Below are 24,461 nucleotides of genomic sequence, written 5' to 3'. Positions count from 1 at the left end.
AAAAGAAAAAAGTCTGAAGGACCTAAATGACAGGGTGAGATGCTGAAGAGCTTCGCCATTCATGTCTGCGATATATACATATTTCAATTTATTTTCATTTATATAGCGCCAAATCACAACAGAGTTGCCTCAAGGCGCTTCACACAAGTAAGGCCTAACCTTACCAACCCCCAGAACAAGAACACAGACAACAGTGGTAAGAAAAGACTCCCTCTGATGATTTGAGGAAGAAACCTCAATCAGACCAGACTCAAAGGGGTGACCCTCTGCTTGGGCCACGATACAAACATAAATTACAGAACAAGTCACAAAACGAATATACAGGAAATGCCATTTTTGCACAGGAGGGTCTCCAGCACAAATTCCACACCCATCTCTGGATGGAGCTGCACCTTAAACAGAGAGAAAAGAAAACAGACTCAGGCATCAGAAAGGCAAGAAATACAGTATAATTTGTCAGCATTAAACAACAAGAAAAACAGGAAATACTAAGGTGATCGCTGGCCACTAGCCCTAAACTTCACTAAAAGACCCAGAATTTAGATAAAGTTGAGGCTGCGGCACGCTCCGTTTACTAATAAAACGAATTAAAAGAGTAAAAAGCGCAGACTATACTATACTACAGACTATACTATATACTATGCCAGTATGCTGCCATACGAAGGGGAAAATAAGTGCATCTTAAGTCTGGACTTGAAAGTCTCCACAGAATCTGACTGTTTTACTGACACGGGGAGATCATTCCACAGAACAGGGGCACGATAAGAGAAAGCTTTTTGACCTGCAGACTTCTTCACCCTAGGGACATAAAGTAGTCCTGCACCCTGGAATGCAAAGTCCGGGCCGGTACGTAAGGTTTAATTTGGTCAGCTAGGTAGTCCGTGAACAATTTTATAGGTTAGTAGCAGAACCTTAAAATCTGATCTCACTGGGACAGGAAGACAGTGAAGAGATGCCAAAATGGGTGTAATGTGGTCAAACTTTCTGCTTCGTGTCAAAAGTCTGGCTGCAGCATTTTGAACCAATTGGAGAGCCCTAATGCTGGACTGCAGTAAACCAGAAAATAGAACATTGCAGTAGTCCAATCTAGAAGAGATAAACGCATGGATCAGGGTCTCAGCATCAGCCAGACAGGATGGGACAAATCTTCACTATATTTTGCAGGTGGAAGAAAGCAGTCCTAGTAATATTTCTAATGTGGAGGTCAAAGGACAATGTAGGATCAAAAATTACCCCAACATTCCTCACTTTGTCAGTGTGATGTATGACACACAAGCCGAGGCCAAGCGTTAACTGGTCAAATTGATGCCGATGTCTCACTGGACCAAGAACCATCATTTCACTCTCAGTTTAAAAGTAGGAAGTTTCTAGACATCCAACTTTTCACTAATGCAAGGAGTTTAAAAGTAGGAAGTTTCTAGACATCCAACTTTTCACTAATGCAAGGCAATCTTCTAAGGATTTTATGTGAATGAGATTTCCAGCAGTTGTCAGCATGTATAACTGAGTATCATCAGCATAGCAGTGAAAGGTAATCCCAAAACGCTGCAATATGTGCCCAAGGGGTGCTATATAAAGGGAGAAAAGCAGGGGACCTGAGACAGAGCCCTGTGGAACCTTGAATTTCATGTCACTGAGGTTATCGGCAGTATTACTGTGCAAAACACAGTGAGAACAACTGGTCAAGTATGACATGAACCATGCAAGAGTACTCCCAGTAATCCCAAAGTGATTTTCCAGCCTATCAAGTAGAATATGGCCTAGTTCAAAAATAATAAGTATAATAAATAAATAATAAGCGTAACATAACCATCAAAATTTAAAAGTGTTTTTTTTGTGAAATGTTATCATTTTAGGTATGGTTATATATCAGAGTTTCAATATTTCTATTGGTCTCGGTTCAGTCATTGCTAGAAATTATCAGTGCATATACGAGTATACTATAATGTGCTAGAGCGTAACGCTTGCGACAACAGTTGGAGGTATCTTCTTTAGTCTGCAGAAGCCTGAAACAAAGAAATTCTGTCCATGCATTCCTGGTATTATTGAACAAGTAATATAATTATTCTATTGAACCAGAGTAGGAGATATAGCTAAGGTTTTGACACAAATAAATCAAGGACTTATTCTCAGCATTAGGCTTGCAACAGTTTTACCTTGTCTTAGAAACATGTTTTTTCTAGGAAATGACATTTCTACCTTTACAAAAATGTATTACTGTGTGTTAGTATGAAGCACAAACAAACTGACAAAATACAAGGTTATTTCTTTAACATTTGACTTTAAATGATAATGCTAAATATCAATGTCACACAAAATTGATGAAAAAAAGTGCTATTTTTGGGGTAAATTTTGTGCATATCTCTGGAACCGTGTGGAATTTTTCCATGAAATTTTCAGTACCTGTCAAAGAGACTATAGGCAACTCACAGATAAATCAATCAATCGCCAAATCACAACAAACAGTTGCCCCAAGGCGCTTTATATTGTAAGGCAAGGCCATACAATAATTATGTAAAACCCCAACGGTCAAAACGACCCCCTGTGAGCAAGCACTTGGCTACAGTGGGAAGGAAAAACTCCCTTTTAACAGGAAGAAACCTCCAGCAGAACCAGGCTCAGGGAGGGGCAGTCTTCTGCTGGGACTGGTTGGGGCTGAGGGAGAGAACCAGGAAAAAGACATGCTGTGGAGGGGAGCAGAGATCGATCACTAATGATTAAATGCAGAGTGGTGCATACAGAGCAAAAAGAGAAAGAAACAGTGCATCATGGGAACCCCCCAGCAGTCTACGTCTATAGCAGCATAACTAAGGGATGGTTCAGGGTCACCCGATCCAGCCCTAACTATGAGCTTTAGCAAAAAGGAAAGTTTTAAGCCTAATCTTAAAAGTAGAGAGGGTGTCTGTCTCCCTGATCTGAATTGGGAGCTGGTTCCACAGGAGAGGAGCCTGAAAGCTGAAGGCTCTGCCTCCCATTCTACTCTTACAAACCCTAGGAACTACAAGTAAGCCTGCAGTCTGAGAGCGAAGCGCTCTATTGGGGTGATATGGTACTACGAGGTCCCTAAGATAAGATGGGACCTGATTATTCAAAACCTTATAAGTAAGAAGAAGAATTTTAAATTCTATTCTAGAATTAACAGGAAGCCAATGAAGAGAGGCCAATATGGGTGAGATATGCTCTCTCCTTCTAGTCCCCGTTAGTACTCTAGCTGCAGCATTTTGAATTAACTGAAGGCTTTTTAGGGAACTTTTAGGACAACCTGATAATGAATTACAATAGTCCAGCCTAGAGGAAATAAATGCATGAATTAGTTTTTCAGCATCACTCAGACAAGACCTTTCTAATTTTAGAGATATTGCGTAAATGCAAAAAAGCAGTCCTACATATTTGTTTAATATGCGCTTTGAATGACATATCCTAATCAAAAATGACTCCAAGATTTCTCACAGTATTACTAGAGGTCAGGGTAATGCCATCCAGAGTAAGGATCTGGTTAGACACCATGTTTCTAAGATTTGTGGGGCCAAGTACAATAACTTCAGTTTTATCTGAGTTTAAAAGCAGGAAATTAGAGGTCATCCATGTCTTTATGTCTGTAAGACAATCCTGCAGTTTAGCTAATTGGTGTGTGTCCTCTGGCTTCATGGATAGATAAAGCTGGGTATCATCTGCGTAACAATGAAAATTTAAGCAATACCGTCTAATAATACTGCCTAAGGGAAGCATGTATAAAGTGAATAAAATTGGTCCTAGCACAGAACCTTGTGGAACTCCATAATTAACTTTAGTCTGTGAAGAAGATTACCCATTTACATGAACAAATTGTAATCTATTAGACAAATATGATTCAAACCACTGCAGCGCAGTGCCTTTAATACCTATGGCATGCTCTAATCTCTAATAAAATTTTATGGTCAACAGTATCAAAAGCAGCACTGAGGTCTAACAGAACAAGCACAGAGATGAGTCCACTGTCCGAGGCCATAAGAAGATCATTTGTAACCTTCACTAATGCTGTTTCTGTACTATGATGAATTCTAAAACCTGACTGAAACTCTTCAAATAGACCATTCCTCTACAGATGATCAGTTAGCTGTTTTACAACTACCCTTTCAAGAATTTTTGAGAGAAAAGGAAGGTTGGAGATTGGCCTATAATTAGCTAAGATAGCTGGGTCAAGTGATGGCTTTTTAAGTAATGGTTTAATTACTGCCACCTTAAAAGCCTGTGGTACATAGCCAACTAACAAAGACAGATTGATCATATTTAAGATCGAAGCATTAAATAATGGTAGGGCTTCCTTGAGCAGCCTGGTAGGAATGGGGTCTAATAAACATGTTGATGGTTTGGATGAAGTAACTAATGAAAATAACTCAGACAGAACAATCGGAGAGAAAGAGTCTAACCAAATACCGGCATCACTGAAAGCAGCCAAAGATAACGATACGTCTTTGGGATGGTTATGAGTATTTTTTTCTCTAATAGTTAAAATTTTGTTAGCAAAGAAAGTCATGAAGTCATTACTAGTTAAAGTTAATGGAATACTCAGCTCAATAGAGCTCTGACTCCTTGTCAGCCTGGCTACAGTGCTGAAAAGAAACCTGGGGTTGTTCTTATTTTCTTCAATTAGTGATGAGTAGAAAGATGTCCTAGCTTTACGGAGGGCTTTTTTTTTATAGAGCAACAGACTCTTTTTCCAGGCTAAGTGAAGATCTTCTAAATTAGTGAGATGCCATTTCCTCTCCAACTTACGGGTTATCTGCTTTAAGCTACGGGTTTGTGAGTTATACCACGGAGTCAGGCACTTCTGATTTAAAGCTCTCTTTTTCAGAGGAGCTACAGCATCCAAAGTTGTCTTCAATGAGGATGTAAAACTATTGACGAGATACTCTATCTCACAGAGTTTAGGTAGCTACTCTGCACTGTGTTGGTATATGGCATTAGAGAACATAAAGAAGGAATCATATCCTTAAACCTAGTTACAGCGCTTTCTGAAAGACTTCTAGTGTAATGAAACTTATTCCCCACTGCTGGGTAGTCCATCAGAGTAAATGTTATTAAGAAATGATGAGACAGAAGGGAGTTTTCAGGGAATACTGTTAAGTCTTCTATTTCCATACCATAAGTCAGAACAAGATCTAAGATATGATTAAATTTACCATCCCAAAGACGTATCGTTATCTTTGGCTGCTTTCAGTGATGCCGGTATTTGGTTAGACTCTTTCTCTCCGATTGTTCTGAGTTATTTTCGTTAGTTACTTCATCCAAACCATCAACATGTTTATTAGACCCCATTCCTACCAGGCTGCTCAAGGAAGCCCTACCATTATTTAATGCTTCGATCTTAAATATGATCAATCTATCTTTGTTAGTTGGCTATGTACCACAGGCTTTTAAGGTGGCAGTAATTAAACCATTACTTAAAAAGCCATCACTTGACCCAGCTATCTTAGCTAATTATAGGCCAATCTCCAACCTTCCTTTTCTCTCAAAAATTCTTGAAAGGGTAGTTGTAAAACAGCTAACTGATCATCTGCAGAGGAATGGTCTATTTGAAGAGTTTCAGTCAGGTTTTAGAATTCATCATAGTACAGAAACAGCATTAGTGAAGGTTACAAATGATCTTCTTATGGCCTCGGACAGTGGACTCATCTCTGTGCTTGTTCTGTTAGACCTCAGTGCTGCTTTTGATACTGTTGACCATAAAATTTTATTACAGAGATTAGAGCATGCCATAGGTATTAAAGGCACTGCGCTGCGGTGGTTTGAATCATATTTGTCTAATAGATTACAATTTGTTCATGTAAATGGGGAATCTTCTTCACAGACTAAAGTTAATTATGGAGTTCCACAAGGTTCTGTGCTAGGACCAATTTTATTCACTTTATACATGCTTCCCTTAGGCAGTATTATTAGACGGTATTGCTTAAATTTTCATTGTTACGCAGATGATACCCAGCTTTATCTATCCATGAAGCCAGAGGACACACACCAATTAGCTAAACTGCAGGATTGTCTTACAGACATAAAGACATGGATGACCTCTAATTTCCTGCTTTTAAACTCATAAAACTGAAGCTATTGTACTTGGCCCCACAAATCTTAGAAACATGGTGTCTAACCAGATCCTTACTCTGGATGGCATTACCCTGACCTCTAGTAATACTGTGAGAAATCTTGGAGTCATTTTTGATCAGGATATGTCATTCAAAGCGCATATTAAACAAATATGTAGGACTGCTTTTTTGCATTTACGCAATATCTCTAAAATCAGAAAGGTCTTGTCTCAGAGTGATGCTGAAAAACTAATTCATGCATTTATTTCCTCTAGGCTGGACTACTGTAATTCATTATTATCAGGTTGTCCTAAAAGTTCCCTAAAAAGCCTTCAGTTAATTCAAAATGCTGCAGCTAGAGTACTGACGGGGACTAGAAGGAGAGAGCATATCTCACCCATATTGGCCTCTCTTCATTGGCTTCCTGTTAATTCTAGAATAGAATTTAAAATTCTTCTTCTTACTTATAAGGTTTTGAATAATCAGGTCCCATCTTATCTTAGGGACCTCGTAGTACCATATCACCCCAATAGAGCGCTTCGCTCTCAGACTGCAGGCTTACTTGTAGTTCCTAGGGTTTGTAAGAGTAGAATGGGAGGCAGAGCCTTCAGCTTTCAGGCTCCTCTCCTGTGGAACCAGCTCCCAATTCAGATCAGGGAGACAGACACCCTCTCTACTTTTAAGATTAGGCTTAAAACTTTCCTTTTTGCTAAAGCTTATAGTTAGGGCTGGATCAGGTGACCCTGAACCATCCCTTAGTTATGCTGCTATAGACGTAGACTGCTGGGGGGTTCCCATGATGCACTGTTTCTTTCTCTTTTTGCTCTGTATGCACCACTCTGCATTTAATCATAGTGATCGATCTCTGCTCCCCTCCACAGCATGTCTTTTTCCTGGTTCTCTCCCTCAGCCCCAACCAGTCCCAGCAGAAGACTGCCCCTCCCTGAGCCTGGTTCTGCTGGAGGTTTCTTCCTGTTAAAAGGGAGTTTTTCCTTCCCACTGTAGCCAAGTGCTTGCTCACAGGGGGTCGTTTTGACCGTTGGGGTTTTACATAATTATTGTATGGCCTTGCCTTACAATATAAAGCGCCTTGGGGCAACTGTTTGTTGTGATTTGGCGCTATATAAAAAAATTGATTGATTGATTGATTAAAGTGGTGGGTGGACTCATTTACATTTTGAGCAAAGCCAACAGAGTCTAATAATAGATTAAATGCAGTGTTGAGGCTGTCATTCTCAGCATCTGTGTGGATGTTAAAATCGCCCACTATAATTATCTTATCTGAGCTAAGCACTAAGTCAGACAAAAGGTCTGAAAATTCACAGAGAAACTCACAGTAACGACCAGGTGGACGATAGATAATAACAAATAAAACTGGTTTTTGGGACTTCCAATTTGGATGGACAAGACTAAGAGTCCAGCTTTCAAATGAATTAAAGCTCTGTCTGGGTTTTTGATTAATTAATAAGCTGGAATGGAAGACTGCTGCTAATCCTCCTCCCCGGCCCGTGCTACGAGCATTCTGACAGTTAGTGTGACTCGGGGGTGTTGACTTATTTAAACTAACATATTCATCCTGCTGTAACCAGGTTTCTGTAAGGCAGAATAAATCAATATGTTGATCAATTATTATATCATTTACCAACAGGGACTTAGAAGAGAGAGACCTAATGTTTAATAGACCACATTTAACTGTTTTAGTCTGTGGTGCAGTTGAAGGTGCTATATTATTTTTTCTTTTTGAATTTTTATGCCTAAATAGATTTTTGCTGGTTAATGGTGGTCTGGGAGCAGGCACCGTCTCTACGGGGATGGGGTAATGAGGGGATGGCAGGGGGAGAGAAGCTGCAGAGAGGTGTGTAAGACTACAACTCTGCTTCCTGGTCCCAACCCTGGATAGTCACGGTTTGGAGGATTTAAGAAAATTGGCCAGATTTCTAGAAATGAGAGCTGCTCCATCCAAAGTGGGATGGATGCCGTCTCTCCTAACAAGACCAGGTTTTCCCCAGAAGCTTTGCCAATTATCTATGAAGCCCACCTCATTTTTTGGACACCACTCAGACAGCCAGCAATTCAAGGAGAACATGCGGCTAAACATGTCACTCCCGGTCCGATTGGGGAGGGGCCCAGAGAAAACTACAGAGTCCGACATTGTTTTTGCAAAGTTACACACCGATTTAATGTTAATTTTAGTGACCTCCGATTGGCGTAACCGGGTGTCATTACTGCCAACGTGAATTACAATCTTACCAAATTTACGCTTAGCCTTAGCCAGCAGTTTCAAATTTCCTTCAATGTCGCCTGCTCTGGCCCCCGGAAGACAATTGACTATGGTTGCTGGTGTCGCTAACTTCACATTTCTCAAAACAGAGTCACCAATAACCAGAGTTTGATCCTCGGCGGGTGTGTCGTCGAGTGGGGAAAACGGTTAGAAATGTGAACGGGTTGGTGGTGTACAGGGGGCTTCTGTTTAGAACTACGCTTCCTCCTCACAGTCACCCAGTCGACCTGCTTTCCCGGCTGCTCGGGATCTGTCGGGAGGGAACTAACGGCGGCTAAGCTACCTTGGTCCGCACCGACTACAGGGGCCTGGCTAGCTGTAGAATTTTCCACGGTGCGGAGCCGAGTCTCCAATTCGCCCAGCCTGGCCTCCAAAGCTACGAATAAGCTACACTTATTACAAGTACCATTACTGCTAAAGGAGGCAGAGGAATAACTAAACATTTCACACCCAGAGCAGAAAAGTGTGGGAGAGACAGGAGAAGCCGCCATGCTAAATCGGCTAAGAGCTAGTAGCTGCGCTAAGCTAGCGGATTCCTAAAAACACGCAAAGTGAATAATGTGTAAATAATTTAGAGGTGATTCAGCAGAAGGAGTGCTTTAGTTAAGGCACGTGAAGATTACACTGTGAAACAAATTGTTATCTAGATCAATCTAACTGCGCAGATTGATCTAGGTAACTAGATCAATCTAACTGCGCAGATTAAACAGCTAACAGATACAGCAAAACACCGCTGTGCTCCGGAACAGGAAGTGATACAATACCGCAGTGCAGGGGGTATCTGGATGGTGCTGAATAAAATAATGGCTTGTTCATGACAAATGCAATCCAAATCAGCAGTTAAGCTTCATTATTTTTGAACTAGGCCATATGATGATCCACGGTATCAAATGCAACACTGAGCTCTAACAGCACCAGAACCGTAGTGGTGTCTGAATCCATTGTAAGCAGAAGATCATTCACCACTTTAGTGAGAACCATCTCTGTGGAATGATATTTTCTAAAAGCAGACTGCAGCGGCTCAAAGAGATTATTCTCAGCAAGATAGTCTACGAGCTGCTGTGACACCACTTTTTCCATAATTTTAAGAGCAAAATTATAGATTTGATATCGGCCGATAGTTTTTCAATACACTAGGGTCAAGATTAGGTTTCCTAAGTAATGGTTTAATCACTGCAGATTTGAAATATTTAGGAACAGATCCAGAAGTTAAAGAAAGATTAATAATTTCCAGCACAGTCCGTCATGTTTGTACTGCAGAATTACATCATGTTATGCAGGACACCACTGAGGAAGCTGCTTCTCTGATTACGGTGTCAGACAGAACGTGACGGTGAGTGGCCACTGTTAGCAGGACAGCCGTGATATAGACCACCTTCAACGTTTGTGCTATTGGCCAAACTGATAGCTAAGCTAAAATACTGAGAGACCACAGATCCACTGTCTGAAGAAAGCTGATGTAGGTAGCTGTTTTTCTGCAGACAGAAGACAGTGCCACACAGTGGAACAATAGTTCTACATGTCTGTGTGTGTGAACAGCAGGCGTGAAATCAGAGACACCACTTTCACTCTCTGTAATCATTATTATTCAGGCTTACTGAGATGTATGTGATGTTTCTTATTTTCCTGAAGACATGGTGAGTTACAAAGAGATGAGATGGACATATGTTGATCACAAAATAAGAATTTGATTTGAAAACCAAATTAAAGCCATGTTACGTTTGTAGACAAAAAACAAATAACAGTTCAGACTGACTGTGTGCCCTGGAGTAAGTCATGAAGTGGACACGGGTGGACTGACCCTCAGAAAGGTCGTCAGCACCTGACGTTATGTCACTTTTATGGCTAAACATAGCTCTGAATCTGTGTTTTTATCAGATGCTGTATGTCTAATTTTATTTTTATCAGCTACATTAGGACTTGCACAAGTTAAAGAGTTGGAAGTAATTATTCATGATCTGGCATAAACATTTTAAGAAATAGTGTTGATTGGAGTGAGATATGACTTAAGAAAAAAGAAGCTTTTCCCATGTGAACTGCTGGGACAGATCCTTCTAGGGCTGCAGCTATTGATTATTTTAGTAACAGAGTATTCTATTGATTAATTGGATAAAAAGTACTTTTGCATTTTTAAACATCAATAGTCAACACAATGTTGCTGCGCCACCACAGATTGTCAAATTTAGTGTATCCCTTTCTGTTTTCCTGGGTAATCATTCAGCACTCCCCTGACACCGGACCGTGAGCACAGGCGGTCGGTGTCATCCTCAGTCAGTCTGAACCTAAACGTGAGTGCAGCGGTGCAATGATTTACCCAATCTGACTAAATGATGTACTTTTATTTATTTTCGGAAATGCGCTCCGTTATCAAAACAGTACATGAGGTGCTCTCCCTCCCTCCTATCTGTCTCTTTAGAATGCTGAAACAATAAACAAGGGATGTGTAAGTACATTTGTGAGTACTGGCAGTTTTTTTGGGGGGGGGGGGGGGGGGGCACACATACAATAGACTCTGAACTTTAAGATCTGACGTTATGAGCCCTGACGAGGCAGCACAGTGTCCCGCTGTACATCTGCAAAGGCGAGTGCTGTTTAAACAACCGACTGCGGTTCGTTTTAAATGCGCACCGCAGTCAGTCTATTTCAGATGATCAGTGTGGACCCTCTTTGTCTTTAAAGGCTTTATTTTACTCTGTGTCGTGTTGGTAAACTGTAGCTTTCAGCGTTACATTGATTGCACGGCTAATGCGCATGATCTAGTCTTCTGTTTTTTTTTGTGGGGACGTTACAGCGCCACACACAGGCCTGTCATATGTACTACAATGTTAAAACAACACCAAGACAGAATTTGCCTCAAACATTTTTTTGTAATCGAATTATTCGAGTTACTCGACTAACTGTTTCAACCCTAGATCCTTCAGTGGCTGCAGCGTTCGTTTCAACTGTGGCTTTGAAAATGTGAAATGAAGGATGTCAGTTTGTCCTCACCATTCCTTCGTTGCCACAATTTTTGCACCATTTTGCTCTGAAGAATAGCGATTACAAGGGAGGATCTCAAAGCCACTATCCGTGGCAAACATCCGCAGATACACAAAGACCTGCACGAGACACAAAGTTCATCGTCTGATTATTTGATAGGTGGAGATTATATGGTGGCTGGTGATACGAGTCGGACGAAAAGTTCTCACGTGTTGCTTGAAGAGCTTCTCTTGAGCTTTGGTCTTATGGAGGAAGAGATGTCGGGACCAGTCGCCTATCGTCAGAGCTCTGAAAGCTTTCTCCAGGTTGTCGTGTTTTTTGAAGCGCTCAATGATCTCCTTCAGCTCCTCCTGCCTTCCCTTAACTGGACGAAACCTGTGGCATTAAAAAGGAAGAAAATGTTGATGACATTCTGATGGAAAGAAACATGGGTGCAAATGGGCAACACGGAGCTCAGGTCAATATAGTGAGCAACAAGTCAATAGAGTATCGTATTTTACAGACTATGAAGACCAGTTTTTGTTGTTTTTAAGTCCCATAACATTTCAAAGCAACATATGAGGGGAGAAAAAAAAAAAAGATACATCACAAGATGGCACTATCTGCAAGTATGTGTTGATTTTAAAGACACACTACGGTTTACATTCCAGAGTAGAAGGTGGTGGTAATGCACCATTAAGCTGGATGTCAAATGCCACAAAACAAGAAATTAATATGAATAAGAAGGACATGCTGAGTCTTAGAGAATGAGTGAGTTTAATCAAGCATGCTCTCAAACTGAAGCACCACATTCATGAACAGAGATGAAATCCTCTGCACTCCACTTGTTTGGACTTTTTGGGATGACCAGAATAGCAATGAGGACAGCTAGGCTAGGGTATGGCTAACTACACTTTAAAAATAAAACTTTTGGAAGGTTTATTTACATTTAGTGAGGTAAAAGTGCACATAATTACCTGCTTGAGGTTTTTGCCTGTTCAGTAGCAACAAGAAGCAGGTTGCTCGAGTTATTTGTGCCTCATACAATGACCTTAGCCTTTTAGCTTCTGCTTGTTAATGTGGCATTTGTGTTATAAATGATGTGCCTATTAAATTAATTTTGTTTCTTGTTGCATAAGTGGTAGCACCACATTAAAAAAAGATGCTTTAATAGATGCAACTAATATTTCGGCAAGACATATAGTCTGGAAAACACGGTGACTACAGTGAAAGGTTTTCAGCAGATTCTATCTTTGCAGTATTAATTAGGTAAAAAATTATTCTACATAAACAAGTGATGAAACATTTGAGTGTCTTGCAGTTATACTGAACCAGAACCTGCTCTGGCTGTGAAAAGAGTCAATTTTTTGGAATGTTGCATCTTGATGTCATGCAAGTCATTCCTGTTTTTCTTTAATGAAACCAGACGGTTTTTCCACTAAATTTCCAACATCTTGAAAATCTCACCACAGCTGAAACAAGACTGTGGCAGAATATGCTGGTTGATCACAGACAGCCTCTCAGACCCTCTGAGGTTTTCCAAAGTGAGGACGAGGTTTCAAACCGTGACCTGAGATACACATCCGTAAAAGTGTCAAAGATGACTTACCCTACCATCAGCCACAAATGAGAGTGACAAGCAGTTGCCGCTTGATGGGCATGGCCAGCTTGTGGTTACTGTGACAACATTTAACGACGGATTGTAAGAGACGGGGAAACCTGACACAGTTACTACAAATTTTCCTCTTTACTTCACCGTTTACTGGAACCAACGCATGTGAACATTTCTGTAAGATTTATTGCAACCAGTGATGAAAGTGGGTCATAAGGAAAAAAAAAAAAAAAAAAAAAAAAAAAAAACTGAAAATTTTTGCCACTGGCAGGGGGTCTGGGGGTTCTCCCCCAGAAAGTTTTGAAATCTCAGATCCATTCTGGTGCATTTTCCGGTCTATAACCCCCCCCAAAAAATTCCAAAAAGTTAATTTTTTTGTTGGGTCAGGTCAAGTGTTCCACCCCAGTCTTTTCACACAATTTGTATTGTGCTACTGGCCCTTAATCCAAAAAACATACGTTGTGGTTCAGAAAAGTACAAAGGAAATAACAATTCAAAATGAATAATTCTCAGTGTTAATTCAGATGGAGGCGTCACACGTTCGTTCCACTTAATGTATCATCACTGGAAGAAATACGCAGCTCATGTCACCAACAAAGTAAACCATTAGGAAAATAACTGCAGTCCCCAAAATATGACAACAGTAAAAAAGTCAGTCCCTTCAGCTGCTCCCTTGTTTGCACTCAGGGTCGCTACAGCAAATCCAAGGTGGAACTGAATGTTGAATTGGCACAGGTTTTACACCGGATGCCCTTCCTGACGCAACTCCACATTACATGGAGAAATGTGGCAGGGGTGGGATTTGAACCCGGAACCTTCTGCACTGAAACCAAGCGCATTAACCACTTGGCCACCACCCCTACCCCCAAAATATGACAATAAACTCCTAAAACAAAAATAACCCTTCTTCTTTGGAGGTAATTGGCAGCTTGCAAACCTACATGGTGCATTACTGCCACCAACTGTTTGGGCGTGGAATGGATTCTGATGTATGTTATCAAAAATGACAGAAATGTTCACCATGTGAGTAAAAATCCAGAATTTCCGGAAAAACTTTCATCACTGTGCAAATCAATTCAGAGGCATTATCTGGTTACTAAAACAGTATTTTTACATTTATTTATTCCTCATTAGCTTTTACAAAATATATTATGTTTACAGGTGTTTTGGAGCATATTCAGCCTTCTTTGATTGTTTTAGCCGAGTGAGCAAACAGCATCATTCAGCATTTGCATAACACAGACATCTCGTCTATTTTGGCCCCGCCTAGCTGGCGGCATAGCAGCCACTTGCATGTCGTCACTGTAAAAACCAACGGCAGCCTGTCCCTTTGCCTCGGTCACTCGTAGCTAGAGTGACCGAGGGCTGACGAGCTGCTGAGGACAAAATGGTTAGACTCCACTGTGATGAGACAGCTGACCTGGTGTTCATTTTGTGAGTTTGAAAGCCCAGGTACGGATCCAGGATCAGACTTGTGGTCAGATCGTCGTTCTCACACAACTCCTTGGCAGTCATCCCCGACGAGGGCACATAGCGCCTCTCCGACTCCAGACTGGCCGCATTAAATCCTACAACAATAAATACATGTATTATTGTGATTAGAAATTAGAGCAGCAGCATTACCAATATCATTATTAGGAAGTTTTTTTTTTTAATGAGGTAATGATGCATAACGTTTTGTCATCAAACCCCCATGATGAAGAAATGTAACTGAGGTTTGATGTTTCAGTTTAAATGTAAACTTTATTATACATAAATAAATAAATATAACCAACCTAACTGCCTTCATGCAGACTGGCAGAACCCAGGTGCATCACTCAGCATGTGCATAAAACAGACTTCTTGTGTATGTAGCTAGCTGGCAGCATAGTGGCCATTTTCCTCTTGGCGCTGTCGAATGCCCACTGACTGAAAATGAACGGCAACTCTGCCTCGGTCTCTTGTAGCTAATGTGACCCAATGGTGATGGGGTACAAGACATCCTTGACAGCACTGTAAATGCTGTTGAGGCACCCTCTGCTGGACAAACTATGTAATGACACCATTTCCAGCAGCCACTGTTTTCCTGCCTTGTTTATTTAGCAAAATAAAAGTTTTCACATCTGTAAAACTAACACAGATACGTTCACGAAAGGCTCATACCAAACGATACTGTCGATAACAGACATATTAGTTGGTCATGAGAATGAGACACTCTGAAAGTCTGCTGGGGGTCTGGAGCTCGATGTAAGAACTCCTGGGTTTTGACAACCAAGCAGATGCTTTTGGGGGGGAGTAATTTAGGAAAAATCCTGCAATTAAAGTCTATGTTGAAATGTGTTTCTCACTGATGACCAACATTCTTTTTCAACAACTTCTCTTTCAATCTGTACTTTAAAAAAAAAAAAAATCATAAACCATGAGGCGTTTACAACAAAGGTCTTAAAGATACTGTAAAGATTTTATGTAAACATTTGATTTTCTGTTCGTCAAGACTTCATTATTTTAAAGGATGACAAAAGCAGAAATTGGGAAAGTTCTGATGTCTGTTGGTAAAACGGGAGCACGTCACTCACTTCGGCTACATCGCCGGTTCCTGGGAAGGGTTTTGCTGGGGCGCAGGGAGGTCCGCTGTAAGTGCTGAGAGCGAGTCTGGCTCACAGACTGCTCGCCGGTTAACTTGTTTCCGTGTCGTCTGCCATTTAACACCATGTTCTTGGATTCGCCCAGCCACTTCATGCCCACAAGCCCCCCGGTCCAGGTTCATTTAGTCTCAGAGGTGAACAAACGGTCTTGAGTGGGGAAGACGTGGCTTTAATGAAGCTGGAACCTGGAGGCAGAGAGGAAAACAAACACACACAATCTGAATAAAGAAATTACCACTTAGAAAGGCGCAGCCCAGTGAAACCAGACTGATGATGACCCGTCTCAGCGCCTTAGAGTGGAGCCACACTGACATCACTAATTTTACTGCTTTAAACTGTTCTGCAGCAAGGGCACAGTGGTTTAAATAACCCGTGAATATGTTTTAAACCATTGAAAACAAATATATTTCAGTCCACATAATTGGACATGGCCCAGGTTTCTGTAATTATCCACAAAAGCAATTCGGTACAGGCTGTCGGATGAAGTATGCTGTAGCTTTAAGACTGCATGGAAACAGTTTCCGTGTGTCTGATTGAAAAATCAGTCCAGGTTTTAAAGATGTAAACAATACTACAACTATAATCCTATACAAGTTAGCCCAAGCAGTATTTTTATTTATATATCTTTTTCAATGTCTTACAATTTAGCAACAATCACACATTCCCAAATACAACAGTATCAGATGAGAGATATCAAAACACAAGTTAAATACCAATAAATCACCATCTCAACATCCAAGAGAAGACAATTATTCATTTTATAATAACTATAAACTAAACAGTCCTGAATCCAATGACAATTGTATAAGCAAAAAAAACTTGATCTAATTTTTTAAAAATTATCTAAATTTATCCTGTTTACATCCAGTGTAATAAAAGTTGTGCAAGGAGCATAAACACACCAGGCTGTTCTCAATAGGAGTTAAAAGATCAGCAAACAAGAGGAGGAGCTAAACCTGATGATCAGAAGGTAACCTAAAGTGCCACCAAGTCTGATATGAAACAGAAACTGTCTTCAAAGAATTAAACCAGTCTACAAAGTAGTTTTTTTTTTTTGCAGATGAAATTTACCAGTATCACAATACAACACACCACCCATCGACCGGTAGAAATGCTCAGAGCATCATGGGAAATCGCAGTTATCGGAAACCCGGGTGAGGATGAGCCACCAAGTTGCTTTACGTTTACCATATGCTGAAAATGGAAACAACCCATAGCTACAAACCTGTCATAACTTTGGAACTCTGAAAGTCGTCACCCAACAACTCTCTGCCATCTTTACAACCCACACCACCGTCTTATGTCAACACCGACAGTGACTGTCTTGAGTGACCAATCAATCAATTTTATTTATATAGCGCCAAATCACAACAAACAGTTGCCCCAAGGCGCTTTATATTGTAAGGCAAAAGCCATACAATAATTACGTAAAAATCCCAATGGTCAAAACGACCCCCTGTGAGCAAGCACGTGCCGACAGTGGGAAGGAAAAACTCCCTTTTAACAGGAAGAAACCTCCAGCAGAACCAGGCTCAGGGAGGGGCAGTCTTCTGCTGGGACTGGTTGGGGCTGAGGGAGAGAACCAGGAAAAAGACATGCTGTGGAGGGGAGCAGAGATCAATCACTAATGATTAAATGCAGAGTGGTGCATACAGAGCAAAAAGAGAAAGAAACACTCAGTGCATCATGGGAACTATCTATTTGTCTAATAGATTACAATTTGTTCATGTAAATGGGGAATCTTCTTCACAGACTAAAGTTAATTATGGAGTTCCACAAGGTTCTGTGCTAGGACCAATTTTATTCACTTTATACATGCTTCCCTTAGGCAGTATTATTAGACGGTATTGCTTAAATTTTCATTGTTACGCAGATGATACCCAGCTTTATCTATCCATGAAGCCAGAGGACACACACCAATTAGCTAAACTGCAGGATTGTCTTACAGACATAAAGACATGGATGACCTCTAATTTCCTGCTTTTAAACTCAGATAAAACTGAAGTTATTGTACTTGGCCCCACAAATCTTAGAAACATGGTGTCTAACCAGATCCTTACTCTGGATGGCATTACCCTGACCTCTAGTAATACTGTGAGAAATCTTGGAGTCATTTTTATCAGGATATGTCATTCAAAGCGCATATTAAACAAATATGTAGGACTGCTTTTTTGCATTTACGCAATATCTCTAAAATCAGAAAGGTCTTGTCTCAGAGTGATGCTGAAAAACTAATTCATGCATTTATTTCCTCTAGGCTGGACTATTGTAATTCATTATTATCAGGTTGTCCTAAAAGTTCCCTAAAAAGCCTTCAGTTAATTCAAAATGCTGCAGCTAGAGTACTGACGGGGACTAGAAGGAGAGAGCATATCTCACCCATATTGGCCTCACTTCATTGGCTTCCTGTTAATTCTAGAATAGAATTTAAAATTCTTCTTCTTACTTATAAGGTTTTGAATAATCAGGTCCCATCTTATCTTAGGGACCTCGTAGTACCATATCACCCCAATAGAGCGCTTCACTCTCAGACTGCAGGCTTACTTGTAGTTCCTAGGGTTTGTAAGAGTAGAATGGGAGGCAGAGCCTTCAGCTTTCAGGCTCCTCTCCTGTGGAACCAGCTCCCAATTCAGATCAGGGAGACAGACACCCTCTCTACTTTTAAGATTAGGCTTAAAACTTTCCTTTTTGCTAAAGCTTATAGTTAGGGCTGGATCAGGTGACCCTGAACCATCCCTTAGTTATGCTGCTATAGACGTAGACTGCTGGGGGGTTCCCATGATGCACTGTTTCTTTCTCTTTTTGCTCTGTATGCACCGCTCTGCATTTAATCATTAGTGATCGATCTCTGCTCCCCTCCACAGCATGTCTTTTTCCTGGTCTCTCCCCTCCGCCCCAACCAGTCCCAGCAGAGACTGCCCCTCCCTGAGCCTGGTTCTGCTGGAGGTTTCTTCCTGTTTAAAAGGGAGTTTTTCCTTCCCACTGTAGCCAAGTGCTTGCTCACAGGGGTCGTTTTGACCGTTGGGGTTTTACATAATTATTGTATGGCCTTGCCTTACAATATAAAGCGCCTTGGGGCAACTGTTTTGTTGTGATTTGGCGCTATATAAAAAAAATTGAAAAAAAAAAAACAAAAAAACCCCCAGCAGTCTAAGTCTATAGCAGCATAACTAAGGGATGGTTCAGGGTCACCTGATCCAGCCCTAACTATAAGCTTTAGCAAAAAGGAAAGTTTTAAGCCTAATCTTAAAAGTAGAGACGGTGTCTGTCTCCCTGATCTGAATTGGGAGCTGGTTCCAGAGGAGAGGAGCCTGAAAGCTGAAGGCTCTGCCTCCCATTCTACTCTTACAAACCTTAGGAACTACAAGTAAGCCTGCAGTCTGAGAGCGAGGTGCTCTATTGGGGTGATATGGTACTATGTCCTTCAAGCTTCCCCAATTATCTATGAAGCCCACCTCATTTTTTGGACACCACTCAGACAGCCAGCAATTCAAGAACATGCAGCTAAACATGTCACTCCCGGTCCGATTGGGGAGGGGCCCAGAGAAAACTACAGAGTCCGACATTGTTTTTGCAAAGTTACACACCGATTCAATGTTAATTTTAGTGACCTCCGATTGGCGTAACCGGGTGTCATACTGCCGCGTGAATTACAATCTTACCAAATTTACGCTTAGCCTTAGCCAGCAGTTTCAAATTTCCTTCAATGTCGCCTGCTCTGGCCCCCAGAAGACAACTGACTATGGTTGCTGGTGTCGCTAACTTCACATTTCTCAAAACAGAGTCGCCAATAACCAGAGTTTGATCCTCGGCGGGTGTGTCGTTGAGTGGGGGAAAAACGGTTAGAAATGTGAACGGGTTGGCAGTGTACACAGGGATTCTGTTTAGAACTACGCTTCCTCCTCACAGTCACCCAGTCAGCCTGCTTTCCCGGCTGCTCGGGATCTGCCAGACGGAAACTAACGGCAGCTAAGCTACCTTGGTCCGCACCGACTACAGGGGCCTGGCTAGCTGTAGAATTTTCCACGGTGCGGAGCCGAGTCTCCAATTCGCCCAGCCTGGCCTCCAAAGCTACGAATAAGCTACACTTATTACAAGTACCATTACTGCTAAAGGAGGCCGAGGAATAACTAAACATTTCACACCCAGAGCAGAAAAGTGCAGGAGAGACAGGAGAAGCCGCCATGCTAAACCGGCTAAGAGCTAGTAGCTGCGCTAAGCTAGCGGATTCCTAAAAACACACAAAGTGAATAATGTGTAAATAATTTAGAGGTGATTCAGCAGAGGGAGTGCTTTAGTTAAGGCACGTGAAGATTACACTGTGAAACAAATCGTTATCTAGGTAACTAGCACACAGGACAAGCACAGAGATGAGTCCACTGTCTGAGGCCATAAGAAGATCATTTGTAACCTTCACTAATGCTGTTTCTGTACTATGATGAATTCTAAAACCTGACTGAAACTCTTCAAATAGACCATTCCTCTACAGATGATCAGTTAGCTGTTTTACAACTACCCTTTCAAGAATTTTTGAGAGAAAAGGAAGGTTGGAGATTGGCCTATAATTAGCTAAGATAGCTGGGTCAAGTGATGGCTTTTTAAGTAATGGTTTAATTACTACCACCTTAAAAGCCTGTGGTACATAGCCAACTAATAAAGAAAGAGTGATCACATTTAAGATCAAAGCATTAATTAATGGTAGGGCTTCCTTAAGCAGCCTGGTAGGAATGGGGCCTAATAGACATATTGATGGTTTGGACGAAGTAACTAATGAAAATAACTCAGAACAATCGGAGAGAAAGAGTCTAACCAAATACCGGCATCACTGAAAGCAGCCAAAGATAACGATATGTCTTTGGGATGGTTACGAGTAATTTTTTCTCTATTAGTTAAAATTTTATTAGCAAAGAAAGTCATGAAGTCATTACTAGTTAAAGTTAAAGGAATACTCGGCTCAATAGAGCTCTGATTGTCAGCCTGGCTACAGTGCTGAAAAGAAACCTGGGGCTGTTCTTATTTTCTTCAATTAGTTATGAGTAGTAAGATGTCCTAGCTTTACGGAGGGCTTTTTTTAGAGCAGCAGACTCTTTTTCCAGGCTAAGTGAAGATCTTCTAAATTAGTGAGACGCCATTTCCTCTCCAACTTACAGGTTATCTGCTTTAAGCTGCAAGTTTGTGGGTTATACCACAGAGTCAGGCACTTCTGATTTAAGGCTCTCTTTTTCAGAGGAACTACAGCATCCTTAAACCTAGTTACAGCGCTTTCCGAAAGACTTCGACTGTAATGAAACTTATTCCCCACTGCTGGGTAGTCCATTAAAGTAAATGTTATTAAGAAATGATCAGACAGAAGGGGGTTTTCAGGGAATACTGTTAAGTCTTCAATTTCCATACCACAAGTCAGAACAAGATCTAAAGTATGGTTAAAGTGGTGGGTGGACTCATTTACATTTTGAGCGAAGCCAATTGAGTCTAATAATAGATTAAATGCAGTGTTGAAGCTGTCATTCTCAGCATCTATATGGATGTTAAAATTGCCCACTATAATTATCTTATCTGAGGTAAGCACTAAGTAGACAAAAGGTCTGAAAATTCACAGAGAAACTCACAGTAACGACCAGGTGGACGATAGATAACAAATAAAATCAGCCGATTTATCGATTATTGGCATTTTTTTCATCCAAATATCGTTATCGGCATCAAAAAAATCCATATCGGTCGGGCTCTACACACATCTAGTCAGTCTCAACGCTGAAAACCCCTCAACAGTGAAAATTAAGAGATTAATTCAGGCTTAATGCTTCCTCACTTCTCAGTGAAGCGGCTGCAGCCATTAAAAGTGGATGCTGCATCTCTAAATGAGCTGCCAATAGAAATTAAGACACGCCACAAGACCTTTAAACAAATAAACAAACACAGGCTCCGTAACAAAAGTTTCAAAGTAATGAGAGTGTGTGTGTGTGTGTAGAGAGGTGAAGAAGAGAATGCAGGTAGGGTGGAGAAGAGTGATCTGTGATAGAAGTGTGTCTGCGAGAGCAAAACGGAGTTTAGAGGACAGTTAGTGAGACGAGACCACAGAGATGAAGATGCCAAGACGTTCCTGGGAGTGATGAGACTGAACAAGATAAGATTAAGAATGAGTACAGAAGAACAACAGCACAGGAAGGACGGTGCCTGGGATATATCAGAAGGATGCTGATGATGGCAGGAGGAGGAGAGGGAGGTTTCATGGATGTGGTGAGGGAGGATGTGCAGATGGTTGGCCTGACAGGAGCTCACTCACTCACTCATACACTTTTTTCAGTGAGGGTCTCACAAACAAATATAGGGGTCAAACATAGAGAGAGAGAAAAAAAACAGTTCAAGTGACAAGAATGTATTAAACAATAAAAAAACATTCACACAAGTAGTAAGAGATGGGATAAGATACGCCAGAATGTACAACTGAAACCTGCTGCCTAACCACCAACAATCCAACAGCAGCAGAAAGAAGAATAAGTTTGTAATTAAAAATACTGGTCCCAAAGCACATTTATAAAAAAAAGAAAGGAGGAGAGAGAAAGGGAAAACACACAGTGTACATGATCCTGCAGCGCCACTTAGTGGTAACCCCATATAATACACGATCTCGCTGTCAAGTGCAGCGGCTGTGTTTGATGCACATCCTTTATTGATCTTTTATCATAAGCGTGAACACACCGAGACTAAACACTATATACGTTTTAACAAGAACTTATAGCATGTTCCACAAAACACGCGAGCTGCAAGGCGCATAACCGACAAACAGCGTACAAACCGCACGGCGCTGTAGCTCAGATGCTAACGTTAGCCGTGAGAGAAGCCAACACGCCTCGGAGATCGCGACAGGCTGTAAAAAGCCGGAAGGCCACACCGACGGTTAAAGGCCGAAACCGATCATCCAGCTCGCATTGTTTGCTAACAACTGCCGTTAGCATCTCGAAGCTAACGTAGCTTAGCGCAAACAACGCCAGACCACGTTGGTTAGGCGACAAACGCCGGTGAAACACCACGACAGTTAACAGCAAAAATACACACACACACGAACATTAACTGTTAACACAACGACAAACACCATCACAAAGATGGCAACGACGTGCAGTTTTAGCATCACCACATTACAGCGCTAACTCGCAAAACTGCAAGTAAACTAAACGAACACGTCAGCGTTAAAGGCGAAAATCTAAACACAACGACGCGCTGTCACGAATGTACACAAATTCACTTCAGCAAGTAACAATAAGGTGATGGCACTTCGGGGTTTTTTTTGTTTTTTTGCCAACAATACTTAGCATCGCTTTAAATGAACGTGTAGCTAATCTGTATTTAGTCAGCGACAATGAACAATAATAAAAAAAAACACATATATAAGTAAGATCACTCACTATAAGGAGTTAATGTTAGATTTATAACAGACATTAAAAGGCGACTGTTAGTTACACAAACCTCCCAGGAAACGGCTAACGGCCACCTACCTGCAACCCACAGCGTTAGCCGCTGTACGTTAGCTCCGACTTGTTTGATGTTTAATCCGCCAGCGAGCGTTATATAACGGACGTTATTTCCCCCGTTTAAAGCCTGCTGATGATCACTTACTGTAAGCAAACAGTCATTCGCTCAAAGCAACCGACGTTATTTATCTCAGCAGCTACCAAAGAAGAAGGATTTCCACACGTTGGTAACGTTAAATACCTTTAAAAACAATACAAATAACTACTTACCGGTCAAAAATTGCAAACGCATACACGAAAAAAATGGCACAGTTGTAATCCGAAAAAATGTACAACACCGTAAACAAATAAATATCACAGGAAACTCAGATTAAAAAATAAAAATAAAAAAATTAACATTAAAATTCAAGATGGCGGCCGGGCAAAGCCAAGAAAGCCGCAGCACGACCATTCACAAAAAATAGATCCAAAAGAATACACAAACCCGTCTCATCCATCGGAACCGAAAATCCAAACAATAGCCGGGGACACACTCGGTTTAGAAAAAGATACACTGCAACGGACTGTGAAGCGAGCTAAAAGAAAACGAGTAGAAAACGACGATCTTAGTTTGTGACCAAAATTGTCGGATGTATACAAAAGTAGTGCTGCATAAACAAACCACTTTACGTTCTAAAAGAATCCGATGGCAGCTGCCAGAAGCCCAGAACCACATCAGAACAATGTGATCCACAACCAGATCAGAACCGTATGAACCCAGAACCAGATCGAAGCGTGTGATCCACAACCACATCAGAATCGTATGAACCCAGAACCACACCAGAACCATATGAACCCAGAACCACATCAGAACCATATGAACCCAGAACCACATCAGAACCATATGAACCCAGAACCAGATCGAAGCGTGTGATCCACAACCACATCAGAATCGTATGAACCCAGAACCATATGAACCCAGAACCACATCAGAACCATATGAACCCAGAACCAGATCGAAGCGTGTGATCCACAACCACTTCAGAATCGTATGAACCCAGAACCACGCCATATGAACCCAGAGCCACACCAGAACCATAACCCAGAACCACACCAGAGCCATATGAACCCAGAACCACATCAGAACCATATGCAGAACCACACCAGAGCCATATGAACCCAGAACCACATCAGAACCATATGACGCTAACCGGGTTAGGGTTAGGGTAGTGGTTAGAGTAAAGTTTAGGGTTCGGGTTAGGGTTCGGGTTAGGGTTAGGGTTGCCACCTACCCCTTAAAATACAGAATTGTCCTTTATTTGTCAATTAATTGTTGCGTCCCGTATTGACTCAATATGGGATGTAAATTGTTCCATACTTTTGTAAATGTCCTTCACACACACACACACACTCCTCAAAACTGAATAATGAACAAAATAAAACACAGGAAATATTAAGGGCTGCCAATGTCCTCTCTGT

At 41.2% G+C, this 24,461-nt stretch overlaps 1 protein-coding gene across 3 annotated transcripts in view; it reads right to left on the bottom strand.

Annotated features, from left to right (window-relative positions):
* kmt5b (lysine methyltransferase 5B) overlaps window positions 1-23,720 on the bottom strand; it is a 34,525-nt gene extending 10,805 nt beyond the window's left edge. The window contains exons 1-5 of one of the 3 annotated variants that reach the window (XM_034183234.1): window positions 23,274-23,720; window positions 15,466-15,719; window positions 14,331-14,478; window positions 11,529-11,694; window positions 11,329-11,438 (exon numbers count right to left, since the gene is read on the bottom strand). In XM_034183234.1, the coding sequence (XP_034039125.1) occupies window positions 11,329-11,438; window positions 11,529-11,694; window positions 14,331-14,478; window positions 15,466-15,628 (587 nt within the window). In that variant the 5' untranslated portion in view covers window positions 15,629-15,719; window positions 23,274-23,720. The other 2 variants (XM_034183244.1, XM_034183252.1) reach the window with 2 other exon arrangements.
* Window positions 23,721-24,461: the final 741 nt, after the last annotated feature.

The sequence above is a fragment of the Thalassophryne amazonica genome, chromosome 2 (assembly GCF_902500255.1).
Source record: "Thalassophryne amazonica chromosome 2, fThaAma1.1, whole genome shotgun sequence".
NCBI lineage: Eukaryota > Metazoa > Chordata > Actinopteri > Batrachoidiformes > Batrachoididae > Thalassophryne > Thalassophryne amazonica.
This window is presented reverse-complemented; position numbering and strand designations above follow the sequence as displayed.